Raw genomic sequence first — 13866 nt, 5'->3', positions numbered from 1 at the left:
AGATGTATTTTAACAGCATTTTTCACAGCAACAGCAGCAGAAAGTGGGCAAAATGAAAACATATCAGGGTTTCTATGAGTGATTTTTAAACACCATTAACCCTTTTTTTAAAGTATCATATTCAATGCATATTTGATTATTATTTAATAAAGCATTATTATCATTAGCATAGCATTATATTAGATGATATACAGCTCTGGAAAAAAATAAGAGTCCACCTAAAAATGAGTTTCTTTGATTTTACCAAATTGAAAACCTTTTGAATATAATCAAGAGGAAGATGGATGATCACAACCATGAAACCAAGCTGAACTGCTTGAATTTTTGTATCAGGAGCGGCATAAAGTTATCTAAAAGCAGTGGGTAAGACTGGTGGAGGAGAACATGCCAAGGTGCATGAAAAATGATATATTCCATTGATATTGATTTCTGAACTCCTAAAACTTTATGAAGATGATTGAGTTTTCTTTGCATTATTTGAGGTCTGAAAGCTCTGTATCTTTTTTTGTTATTTTGGCCATTTCTCATTTTCTGCAAATATATGCTCTAAATGTCAATATTTGTATTTGGAATTTGTAAGAAAGGTTGTCTGTAGTTTATAGTATAAAACAACAATGTTCATTTTACTCAAACATAAACCTATAAATAGCAAAATCTAATAAACTGATTCAGAAACTGCAGTGTTCTCTAAAGTTGTTTCCAGAGCTGTATATTATATTCAAATAAATAATAATTTATTACATAAAATAGGGATAAAATGTTTACATGTTGGATGATTATTTAAGCTGTACTCTTAAAAAAAACAAACAGTCTAATATAAAATGACTTTATACTTATAAGGGCAAACATTTTAAGGGTATAAAAGGTTACAAAATTTTGTGTTAAAAGTTTTTTAGATTATTTATGTTATGTTATGTTATGTTATGTTCAGACCTTAAAGAGTTAATGCCAAATATCAAAAGAGGCAGTAATCAAAACCACTCCAATAAAGGTCCTACATGAAAAACACACCGGCACTATATGTAGCCACATGTTTTAAAATTTTGTTTATGAAATATGAATGCCACTTCTTAGCCTGTTTCAATCCTGCTTCTCAGCCTGTTTTGATTTCCTTCCCCATGTTTGTAACCCCACCCCCGTGTTTCCTGACCCAGGTGTTCCCAACCCTGTTTGTGTTTATACAGCCCTTTTGGTGTTCTTTAATGAGTCTTTTGTATTTTTTTTTATTATTTGTGTCTTTTGTATGCCATGTGTTGCTTCAATTTTTTTTTTATGTCAGTAAGTTTGTTTTCTCCATGCACTTTCACAGTGGTAGTTCTATTGGTCTTTTGGTTTATTGTTTTTAGTTTTATGTCTTGTTTTATTACTTTACTCCTTCCCGTGTTTTTTTTTCTGTTTAACGTCCAGTCTCTCATCTATGGAAGCCCATTCCCGCCACCTAAAAAAAATAAATAATCCAGCAAAATGTTTTTTTATTATTATTAAGTAAACTGCTATCTCAATATTTTGAGATACTAAGTCAATATTTTGAGATACTAAGTCAATATTTTGAGATGCTAAGTCAATATTTTGAGATACTAAGTCAATATTTTGAGATACTAAGTCAATATTTTGAGATACTAAGTCAATATTTTGAGATACTAAGTCAATATTTTGAGATACTATCTCAATATTTTGAGATACTATCTCAATATTTTGAGATACTATCTCAATATTTTGAGATACTATCTCAATATTTTGAGATACTATCTCAATATTTTGAGATACTAAGTCAATATTTTGAGATACTATCTCAATATTTTGAGATACTAGTAGGCTGTACAGAGACAGAAGCAGGTGAGACAAAGATGCAAAATGGATACCATCATTGAGGACTACTTCAGACGTGGATTCACAAATCATGAAATATTGGAACTTTTAGAGGAATCACACAATATCAAAATAAGCCTCCGGATCTTGGACGAGGCTGAAGTTAGCTTCTTATTCGCCAGTGTCTTATTCAGATTTCCGTTCCACCTTAAATGCTGGCTGAACATTCATGCGGCCGCCTGTAGATGTCGCATTTTAACAGTAAAAAACAGCATGTAAGCAAAGTGCTGTGAAAACGCTCTGAATAAAGGGGAGAACACAATGCGAGGGACAGAGTTTAACTCTGAGTGAAATATAATGTAAATAAAATTAAATATGAATTAAAACGTTATTGCTCTCACTTTTGGCCTAATTCCCAGGTCATTATCTACAGGTGGCCGCATGTATATTCAGCCAGCATTTAAGGTATCTCAAAATATTGACTTAGTATCTCAAAATATTGACTTAGTATCTCAAAATATTGAGATAGTATCTCAAAATATTGACTTAGTATCTCAAAATATTGACTTAGTATCTCAAAATATTGAGATAGTATCTCAAAATATTGACTTAGTATCTCAAAATATTGAGATAGCAATTTACTTAATAATAATAAAAAAAAATTGCTGGAGTATTTTTATTTTTTAGGTGGCGGGAATGGGCTTCCATACTCATCCCTGTTTGTAATAATGAATAATTTTTTACTGACTGTGAACTGAATTTTGTTTATTTGATAAAGAATTAATGTGTAATTTATTTATGTTTCTTGCTATTTTTTATGTTATGTACTGTACATGGATAAAAAAATAAATGTAACAGCAATTAATAAAATTGATATTTTTGGCCAGTGTGTATTTTGGCTACATTTTAGCCGGGTCAGTACAACACCCATTATTTCAGTACTAAACTTTTGACCTAGATCAGATCATGATCAGACGTTGGACAATGTATCTTAAAATCTGTAAACTGAGAGCCTTACGGTGACTGCGTCTGACGAAGGCGGTGCTTTCCATTGAAATAATGGGATCCGTCGCGTCAACGCGACATCATGCATCATGGCTCCGATGCGTCAAGAGCGGGGGATGCGAAGCAATGAAAAGTTAAGCCGAACTGAACTTTATGCAAATGAATCCGTCCAACGCGATGCGTCTATCCAATCAGAGAGCAATTGTTTGCCTGATATGCGTCCTCAGCGCAGCGCATGAAAACATTTAAGTTTCGTTTCAAGCGTCCAGAGAAGCCTGAGAAAGAAGTTTCAGGCTTTCCGGTTCTTTGTTAAATCCCTGCTGATTTACAGGGTCTCTGTCAGCGAGGAGAAAGGCTGCTGTGATCGTTGGGGTCTCTGGTGGGTTTTTAAAATATTTATATTTTATTTCATTAGTAAAAGTCAGTTGCAGTGTGATCATGTGTGATCATGTGTGTTGACGCGACGGAGCAGTGTAAATGCACAGTTAAAGAACTAGTAGAGTGCAGTAGAGTGTATCCTGTAGTAGCTCTTCAGAAATGCAGGTCAGACCCCTAATGAGAGCGATCACAAGGGTAGGAAATAATAGAGGAGTTATGATACAAGTAGGACAAATTTACAAGTAAGATCACAGAACTGCATTAAACAGTGCTCCACTTCTGCATACCTTTATGATCTGCATGTTCATGTCATTATTCTTGACAGCAGAATAAATATTATATACTCTTGAATACGACACAGCCCCAGTTAGTGAGATGCATCTCTCAAACTTCTGTACACACCCTAACAGGGCTGTATGTACACAATGACATGCCAAAAATCATGGGACAGAAATATGTAAGTTAATCGTGAAGTGTTATCCAGGGAACACCCACACACGTGTGTTATCTTGTGAATGTGACTGAACACTGTCCAGAGTGCTCATGACATGGTGATATGAATTATCAGGGGGTTAAGTGAGACCTGATAGTGGGTGTCAAATAGATGGAACAGACATTTAACGTTCCTTCACCCACTGCATCATGGGAATATGGGATATACAGGAATAAGTCATAGAAAGCATTCCCACCCACAGTGGACAGTGCTGTGGGAGGCAATGATTGTATCCAGCGGTGTCTGGCTAGAATTGTCCGTGTGAATATACAAGCGATTCGAACAGAAATCAGATCTACATGATGGAACTTGGAATAATATTAGATCCACATCCCATGGCATTTGGCATGTCAGTGTATATGAACATGTGAACACGTTTGCAGTAAACAGCTTGCAGGGCAAGTATAATTCGAACTGTTTTTTTCATTATTTTAAAACGTTCTGCACTGTACATTATTACTAAAGTCATCCAAACTATGAAGAAAACACATGGAATTATTTAGAACCAGAAGCTAGAATATGTTTTATATTTTAGATTCACCTCTTGCTTTTTGGCTTTTAGTTAACAGCTGTGATGAACTTAAGTCAAGAGTTAATTACTTCAATTTCTTGCTCCTCTTAATGTGTTTGAGAGCATCAGTTGTAAAGTAGAGAAGAGGTAGTGTTGGTATGCAGTGAATAGCCCTATTTGAGTAATGTTCAAATCCATACTATGACAAGAACTCCTTAACTAAGTACAGAAAAAAAAAATAACTTAAAGAAATGAAGATCATTCAATTCGAAAAATTTCAAGAACTTTAAAAGTTTCCACAAAATTGCATTCCCAAAGAATACCAAAAACATTATAATGAAACTACCTCTCATCAGGACCGCCCCAGGAAAGGAAGAGCAATCTTGCTCCAGAGTTTCCTCTGCTGCGCAGGATAAGTTCATTAGAGTTACCAGCCTCAGAAACCGCAAGTTTACAGCAGCCCAGATAAGAGCACCTAAATGCTTCACAGAATATTTTATATTTTGGTTTGTTTAACACTTTTAAGTTACTACATGATTTTTATGTTTTCCTTTATAATCAGAATGACTTCAGTATTTATTCAAAATGTAGAAAAGAAAAATAAATAATAAAAACATTGAATGAGAAGGTGTGTCCAAACCTTTGACTGGTACTGTACATGCTTATAATTTCATATCCTACCCCCACCTCCATCAAGTTTGAAAGATCAAATGAAGTCGATTTTTGTTGAATCTATTCATAACGTTGTTCCACATTTGGCTTTCTTAGACAGACAGTATTTGACAAACTTCTTGTTTAAAGGTTTACTAGCAGTTCACATCTTATAGTAAACCCTCTGTCTTTACCCTGGTACAGTTTTTTTTTTTATTGCTGACTATGACACAAAAATGACTACCAGCTGGAGGGTATGCATCAAAATGAGCCAAATAGCTGGACAGATTTAAAGATTTTGCTGTGTCCCTGATGAATTTGTTTTCTAAATGTCACACTTGAATACCAGCCTAGATCTCTATCTGCTTATTTGGAAGTGAAATAGTGCCGTGGATTTTTTTTTTTATACTCAGTTTTCGTTCAGTTTTCACTCTTTGGTTATAGCTTTCAGTTTGCAGTTATACTTACTATACAATTCTGTACTTTTTCTATTTTGTTCTAACTAAAAAAATAATTTAGATCTAAAGAGGACGGTGTCTGTGTTGTTAAACAGTTTTAGAAAATATTGTAAAACATGCTAACATTTCCATATTACTGCTTGAATATCACACCACAGACTATACTATGTAAACATACCGTAACTGCATCACTCTCTGTTCAAAATCAATGAAAATTTGTTTTGATAAACTATGGTGTGAATTGAACTGAACATTTAGTTGAACTGTTGTGTGCTGTTAATACATTGATAACTACAGCTAATATGGTGCAAAATCCCAACATATAAAATTAATGATAGAATGGAAATTGGTATTTCATGCTCCTCTGCTCCCTCTAAAGTCACTAAAGTGAAAGAAGCACGTGGACTGAGGCAGAAGTAATATATATTAAGATAAAACGTAGGAAGAAGGATAGGAATTGTTTTTATTACACAGCTCTGAAGAGTATTATATGCTGCCTGCTTCACCAAAGTTACAGAGTGCAAGGCTGAAGTTTTCCATTCTTAAGCTGTTACTTAAGGATATTATAGGAAAGGAAATTCACTTAATTCTGCCTTAATATATTTTATATATTTTATGAACACTGAAGTCATTTGGCAGCCCTCAGTAACATTAGTTTATGTATAGCAATAATCTTATTTTGACTCTTAAACAATATTGTACATCAAAAGGCATTTTTATGAGTAAAAAGTATACACAATAAAATGTATAGGGTTCTGTACACATTTAGTTCCCAAAATATGTGATTCATTCAGCCCATTGAGAAATTCGCCTTAGATCCAAAATGCCAAGCATGGGCATAAACAATATGGTACTGTCTACAAATGACGGCAAAACTTCAGTGGTCTATTATACGCAGGTCACAGGTATGACCTTTTTACAGCACTGCAAAGTTCTAAAAGTACGAGTACAGTACCTGATTCCCGGCGTGAGAGGGTGTCCTTGCTGGCGGGTTTGGGTGGGGTTTTTCCAGGTTGGTGTTCAGGTGTGGAGGAGGGGGTGGAGGAGGGCGTGATGGGTTTGGGCAGAGAGGAGAGCTGGGGTTTAGGGGGCACGGCCGGCTTGGTGATCTGCTTGGCAGCAAAGTCCAAATCAGGAATGGCCTTCATTAGCTCGGCCTGCGTCTCCTCCAAGAGACGATTAATGTCCTGGGCACTGAACTGGGTCAAACTCGCCCGCTTCTCTTCCCAGTCCCGCTCTGCTGCCTAGACACACACACACAAGTGCACACACAGAGGTTAATATCCCGAGCTTTATTTAATCCCCAGTTAATGTTACTGGGTACTGTATGTGTCTATGTGTGTATGGGTGAGTGAGTGAGTGTGTATTTGTTTGCGATTGTATAACTCCAGTCAGTCAATCAAACACAAATATACGCTCACACACACACACACACACACACACAAACTCACACACACATAAACAAACACACACAGAAAACTATTCAAATATTCCTACACTCAACCTCTGCCCTCCTTCTAATCCATCTCCTGAGTCTGGAGACAAACCCAATATTAAATACAAACACACACACACACACACACACACACAGTACATAGTCACATTCTCTCATGCTGGAACACAGCTAGACAAACTTACAAAACAAACATTTCCAGAGTGAGCACACACACACACACACACACACACACACACACACACACACACACACACACACACACAGCAATAACTGCATAACTGACCAGGCGGACTTCCACTGACACTCCTTTGTCCGCCTCTCTGCGTGTGGGAAGATCCTCCAGGCCCCGGCTTTTTGCTGCACCCACCGAGGTGCTGTCCTGCTCAGGCACACTGCCGTCCACCACCGCTGTGCTGGCCAGCCAGCTCCCCAGGGTGGTGGTGCCTGTTAAACTTGCAGCACCCCCTAGAGCTGACCCTAGACTGGAACCCAGAGCACTGGACAGACTAGCAGTGGCCCCTGGAATAAACAAACAAATTGATCAATCAATCATTCTAGTGCTGAACTTATACCCTGCTACTTTATTTTCTTGTGTTTACAATGCCACTCTTCACTCCTGCACTACCTGGGGGTCGTGGGTGGGGTGGAGGGGGTAAAGGAGCAGTGTTTTCTCCTGCCTCAACAGCAGAGTACATTATAGTGGGGAACAAAAACACCAACATATGCAGGCCAGAGATCACAGCAGCACCAGGGATGGAAACCCCTGCAGTAGCCTATGCGCTCTAACATAACACTACAAGTCACAGTCATCATTTGATGCATATGAATTAAACAAGCTTATTATTGGGGCATATCGTTTAATAGCCAGACATCTCTTAGAAAATTAATGTGAATAGACACAGCTCAACCACTATACGCTGGGAAATGGACACATATATGTACAGCTCTGGAAAAAAAATAAGATACCACTTAAAAATGATGAGTTTCTTAGATTTTACCAAACTAAAAACCTCTGAAATATAATCAAGAGAAAGATTCCTGATCACAAGCCATCAAACCAAGCTGCCTGAATTTTTGCATCAGGAGTGGCATAAAGTTATCCAAAAGCAGTGTGTAAGACTGGTGGAGGAGAACATGCCAAAATGCATGAAAAGTGTTTTTGGAATTTGGGAGAAATGTTTTATATTTTGTATTCATATATTAGTATTTACAGACCCGTTCCAATTCACTCCATACACTCTGCGCTGCCCCTCAAAGTGTACACTCTGGTAAAGTCAACATTATGCAGTACTTTAGTTTTTTTTTTTTTTTTTACCATTTATAAACTAATGCAATACATACTACAGAAATCACCTACCTTATAATTGTATTATTTCATAAGGTAAGGATACCATTCAAATATTTGTATTGCTGTGCTGTAAATTATTCTACAATAATCTTTATTTATATGCATACATATTTATTTAATATTTCTGTAGCATTGTCCAGAACTGAATTAATAACACTTCTGTAAAAAACATCCTTTAATTAACTGAATTTTACAAACTAAGGCAACACCCCTGTACATAGTTATAAGAATGAAGGGCTAAAGTGTGGACTTTAAAGATGTTTTAAAGGCTTTAAGAAAGAAAACAAATCAAATCCATGTTCATGTTCCACTGTAAGAAGATGACCCAATACTGTGGGTTCAGTATAATGAGGACCTGATCTTGACATTATTATTGAGAAAACAATTTAATTAAACCAATTGATCAAATCAAACCACTGATGCTGCTGTTCCCTGAATATTTAACTAACAGCCCAAGACTCCAAACTTTAATACAATAAGGGAGGTAAAGTGTGGTCTCTCAAAACACTCTACCATCTAATAGTATATGTTATTGTTAAGGCTTCTGTGAACAATTATGCTTAATATGTTTTTAGATTTTTTGTTTATTGATGGGTTTTTGAGTGCAAGATAACTAAACACAGTGCTCTCTTACTTCAGCAAACTACTGTATGCAAACACTATCCTTCATCTACCTATATAGATCCACACACACACTGATACCTATGCTGGCAGTGGTGGTGAGGTTGGGACTAGTCCCCTGGTTGGCACTGGTCGGCAAGGAGGTGGAGAGACTGCTCGTGCCTGATAATGAGGCCGCTAGCTCGGGCAGGCTGCTCAGAGAGGGACTGGTCAGGATGTCCAGATCACAGCTTTTCGCAAAGTCAACATCACTGGAGCTGGATAGAGAGCTACTGAAGTCTTCAGGAGTCTTCCACATGCCTTCTGACACCTGCCTGCATACACACACACAAACACACAAACACACATACACACAGACAGACAGTCATATGAGCTGGGTTAAGTAAGATTTTCAATGTCATCACAAAAAATGTATGACTTTTAAGACATTTTTGATTCCTCTAACAGGAAAAATGGTTGGTTGTGCCACCCTTGGCCATTTATTCTGTTTTTTTTTTTTTGTTTAAGTCATTCAAAGTTGCACTTGTTTTTGTGCTTTGGATTATTGTTTTGCTGCAAAACCCAAGTATGTCTGAGCTTGAGGTCACAAACAGATGGCTGGGCTTTCTACTTCAGGATTCTCTAGTAAAAAGCAGAATTCCTGATTCCATCAATTACAGCAAGTTTTCCAGGCCCTGAATCAGCAAATCAGCCCCAGACCATCACACTACCATACGACCATTATATGTTAGTTTTACAGAACATGTAACGGGTCAAACACCTTCCAAAAAGTTCAACTTTTGTCACGTCAGTCCACAGAATATTTACCCAAAGTCCTGAAGATCATCAAGTTATTTGTTGGTAAATGTGAGATGGGCTGTTGTGTTCTTTTCAGTCAGCAGTGTTTTTTTTATCTTGGAAATCTCCCATGGAGACCATTTTCACCCAGTCTCTTTCTTACTATGAACCATTAAGCCTGACCTTAACTGAGGCTAGTGTGAGACCATCAGTTCTTTAAATGCTGTGCTGGGTTCTTATGTGACCTCCTGGATGAGTTGTTCATGCCCTTTTGAAATTATTTTGCTAGGCCGGCCCCTCCTGGGAATAATAGCTCTCACTGTGGTTCGCTGAAGTCTGAACGCTTCAGAAATGATTTTGCAACCTTTTCTATGACTTTCTTTTTTTATCTGTTTTAAAATTTCTTCAAATCGGAGCGTAGAGTGTTGCTTTTTAAGATCTTTTAGCTGCTTTATGTGGTCAAACAAGTTCTATTTAAGTAATTTCTTAATTCTACAGGTCTGGCAGTAATCAGGCCTGGTTTTGGTTACTAAAATTCCAAAAAAGTGTGATTACTCACAGTTTATTTAGGTTTAATGCCTCCCCTCCTATAACTCCAGACATTTTTAAACATTTTAATAATGAAATCCTAACATATAGATATTTTAAGACTTTTTTAAGGACTTGTGGGTACCCTGTTTGTTTACATTTCTCAAGATTTACTTTAAATGAAAACATTTTTACAAATATAGAAAAATGTTAATTGTCACTTTGAATAACTTTTTGTAAAAAACAATTGTGCAGTTTCTTAGATTCGGCCTTGTTTCATAATTACTTTTAAATAATTAAACAACACAATTATTTGTGCTTTGAAGAAATGATCAATTATTCATTCATTCATCCATTCATTCATTCATTCATTCATTCATCAACCAAACATTTATTCATGCATTTATTTAACCGTGTTCAAGAATTTCCTGTCCACCTTGTCAACTTTGGATAATGATCCTTTTGATGCCAGTGACATCACAATCTTTATACCATTTTATTTTCAAGGGACTGAAGACCCTTGCTGCATGTTCAGCAATTTATAGTATTCATTTTACTGAATTGTAATCATATTGTCTCCATATTAACCGGACCTAAAGCTTAAGCTGGTCAACCTGTCGTAGTAAAATATCACAGTAAATACAATTATTTTAGGTTTTAAAAAAATGTGTTTTTGTAACAGAAGAAAATGTAACCATGAACAATTTAAAATGTTTTTATCGAATGCCAATTTTCACTAAAAGTTATTTTCCACCCTGTCATTGTTTACCCTGCCATTCTTTACCCACCCTGTCATGCAAATTGCCATAACAGTGTGGACTAGGAAATAAAAAGTGGAAATATAAAGAGCTGGGAAAGAATGATTTCTGCATAGTCTGAAGAGAATATTCAACAGTCCAATTCTGAGGGCAAAAAGGCACAGTATTCTGATAACGACCCATGGTTTGTTACTTCCCTAACAATGCAATTAGCAATGTGTGTGTGTGTGTGTGTGTGTGTGTGTGTGTGTGCGCGTGTTTTACCTCCTCAGCAGTGTGAGTGTGTCTGTGATGTTCCTGCAGCGTTTCAGCAGTGCATCCAGTCTCAATGGCTCCTCCTTCAGAAACTTCACAGCCTCCACCTCCACCCTCAGCACCACACGCATCTTACTCTGCAGCGTCGGGAACTGATCTACACACACACACACACACCATTCACTTTCAGAAGGCCTGACTGATTTATGTAAATTCCAGTGTTATGATTGACTGTACTTATTAGTCTCCTGCTCTCTGATTGGCTAATGTGTGGTCACTCACTCTTGAGATCAGTCAGGGTCTCTCCAAGCCTCCTGAGCTCCTGACTTTTCTGTTCTACCTCTTGTTCGGTTATAAGGCGATGGTTTAACCCGGCTCCAGTCTTCATTTCTTCCACTGATCTCTCCAGATCACTATAATCGTAAAAAAACACAAACACACACACAACACATAGAGACACACACAAACATATATGTTTATAGCATTGCAGTAAACTAGTCTGCAGGTCTGGATACTGTGTGTAGAGTGTGTGTGAATATGATCTCACTGTAATTGCTGTATAATCAGCTCCTCCTCATTTAGATAGCGCAGTCTCTCCTCCTCCACTAGGAGGCGCTGTCTTTGGAGGGGGTCCTCTTGTGTCCGTGACGCTTCAATCAAGCAAAGGCCCACATCTGCCTCTGTCTGTCTCAGCAACGCATGTACTGAATCCTGATTCTGCAGCTGCAGATACACAGACAGACTTTATTACAGTTTCATTTCGATCAATTTGTACATTAACTACAGCCTACCTGCTCTCTGGTGGTCCTGTGGGGTCCTGCCCATTGAAGAACAAGGTGAAAAGAGGAAAATAAACCATGCAGAGACACAGATGTCTAAAACTAGTCTAAAACTGCTAAGTGCTCTTATATGATAAATTAAGCTAATCAAATGTACATAAGTTTAGAAACAATTAGGTGGTCATAATTATAATTATCTTAATTTGTCAATAACAGTTTAAATGAAGATCAAATGTTCCTTTGTTTAAATATTAAAAAAACAGGTTTTTATAGGGTCCTATTTTTTGGGATACCCCCAAAAGTGGTGTCTCAAAACAATACTCTCAATACATCACATTCTATTTAGCAATTATTTTATCCCTAAAACCTTTGCATAGTAATGTATGCAGTCAGGATGTCTGCTTAATTGCTATTCCAAAAGCTTCGCCTACCATTTGTCAGAATGGGACACTCCACAGCTCCCTGTCTACAGTTAATCAACATGCACAGTGGAGTCAGCCTAGACCATCTGGGGCCTGACTTCACGTCTAACTATAATGTCTTTGTTAGAGCTGGGTAATTCAATTCTTCAGTCAGCAGAGTACAGCGTTAAAGTGCGAGCCTGGTTCATACTCTTGTGGTTCAACCTGCTGTTTGATATTAATATATATATATATATATATATATATATATATATATATATATATGTGTGTGTGTGTGTGTGTGTGTGTGTATTTACATCCCTGCATCTTTAAACTATAATAAATAATTTAATCAGATGTTTCCAAATGTTTCACTCGTATTGTAAATGAAGTACATGTACTGCTGGAATGTTCTTTCAAAAACACACTCACTAGTAGTTTGTGCAAGAAGTGTGAAATGCAAAACCATCAGGCTAAAGAACTCCTTCTTCCCCACTGCTACCAGACTCTTGAATCTACCTCAGAAATAACCATTCACCTTACTCTCTACATGTTTACATGTCAAGGACCTTTCTCAGAGGCACATGCTCACTTTACTGCAAAATTTTGCACTTTTTTCATATTCCACTGCTGTAGATAGCATGTACTTACTTGTAAATAATATCCTAACCTAATTACTGTTTTCATGTATATATTTCCATCCTGGATGTACATTTAACACCAATTTAATATTTATATTTAGTAAGTTTATTTCTTTCTTTATTGTTTATTCTCTATTTTTATCTTTATGCGGCATACTTGGCGAGAAGCAAAGAAAGAATTTGATTGTACGAGGAAACTTGTTTATTACTGTGCACATGACAATAAACTCTTTGAATCTTGAATCCTTGAATCAACTGCATCAACTGCTTCTGCAGCTCAGAAGCTCACTATATGTGCTGCAGTTTACACTTGTAAAACTGCATTTGGAATTAGGATATGGAAAACTTAAATATATTTTCAACAACTAGCAGCAAAACAGCCTTTGGGCATGATGCTACCACCATCATGCTTAGCAGCTGCCTCACCTTGTCACGTCCTCGCCCGGTTTTGTCTGTTCTCGTGCCTGTTGTGTTGTTCCCACGTGACCTGTGCCCCTGTGTTCTGTTTCAGTACTTTTCCACCTGTGTCAATTTGTAGCTCCGCCCCCTAGCCCCAGGTGTTTCCTATTCTAGTGTGTTTCCTGGTTGGTTAAATAGATCTCCTCTGTCACTTGTCCTTCGTCGGTCTTTGCACTAACCTCTGTTGTTTTGTCGTTCTCGTGTTCTATAGCCTAGCCCTCGTTTTCATAGCCTTAGCCCTTGTCCTTTGTTTATCTTCTTGTTTATTTCTAGTTCCCTGTTTATTTCCATTGTTTTCTCCCTTGCCCTGCTTAGTTTAGTTTTCCTAGTCTTGTTTAGCTTCTTGTTTATTTCCTTGTATATATTTATCCCTGCCCAGTTTAGTTTTATATTTATTCAGTCCCTCGTTTGTTTCTTTGTTTATTTACTCCCTGTTTGTTTATCATTAGTACTTCTTGTTTTGTTTTGTTTATGTTCTCTAGTTTCACTGGTTTGTTTTGGTTTTTGGTTATTCATTTATCTTTGTTACGTGTTTATT

At 37.0% G+C, this 13866-nt stretch overlaps 1 protein-coding gene across 5 annotated transcripts in view; it reads right to left on the bottom strand.

The window, feature by feature from the left end:
- The window catches only part of zgc:114120 (uncharacterized protein LOC619267 homolog), a 145169-nt gene that overhangs the window by 24224 nt on the left and 107079 nt on the right, over nucleotides 1–13866 (bottom strand). For 4 of the 5 annotated variants that reach the window (XM_049480264.1, XM_049480267.1, XM_049480265.1 and 1 more), the window contains 6 exons: nucleotides 11596–11771; nucleotides 11331–11461; nucleotides 11058–11205; nucleotides 8812–9044; nucleotides 7045–7280; nucleotides 6261–6549 (listed from right to left, as the gene is read on the bottom strand). In XM_049480264.1, the coding sequence (XP_049336221.1) occupies nucleotides 6261–6549; nucleotides 7045–7280; nucleotides 8812–9044; nucleotides 11058–11205; nucleotides 11331–11461; nucleotides 11596–11771 (1213 nt within the window). The remainder of the gene's footprint in view (nucleotides 1–6260; nucleotides 6550–7044; nucleotides 7281–8811; nucleotides 9045–11057; nucleotides 11206–11330; nucleotides 11462–11595; nucleotides 11772–13866) is intronic. The other variant, XM_049480266.1, reaches the window with a different exon arrangement.

This window comes from Astyanax mexicanus, chromosome 6, assembly GCF_023375975.1.
Source record: "Astyanax mexicanus isolate ESR-SI-001 chromosome 6, AstMex3_surface, whole genome shotgun sequence".
Classification (NCBI taxonomy): domain Eukaryota; kingdom Metazoa; phylum Chordata; class Actinopteri; order Characiformes; family Acestrorhamphidae; genus Astyanax; species Astyanax mexicanus.
This window is presented reverse-complemented; position numbering and strand designations above follow the sequence as displayed.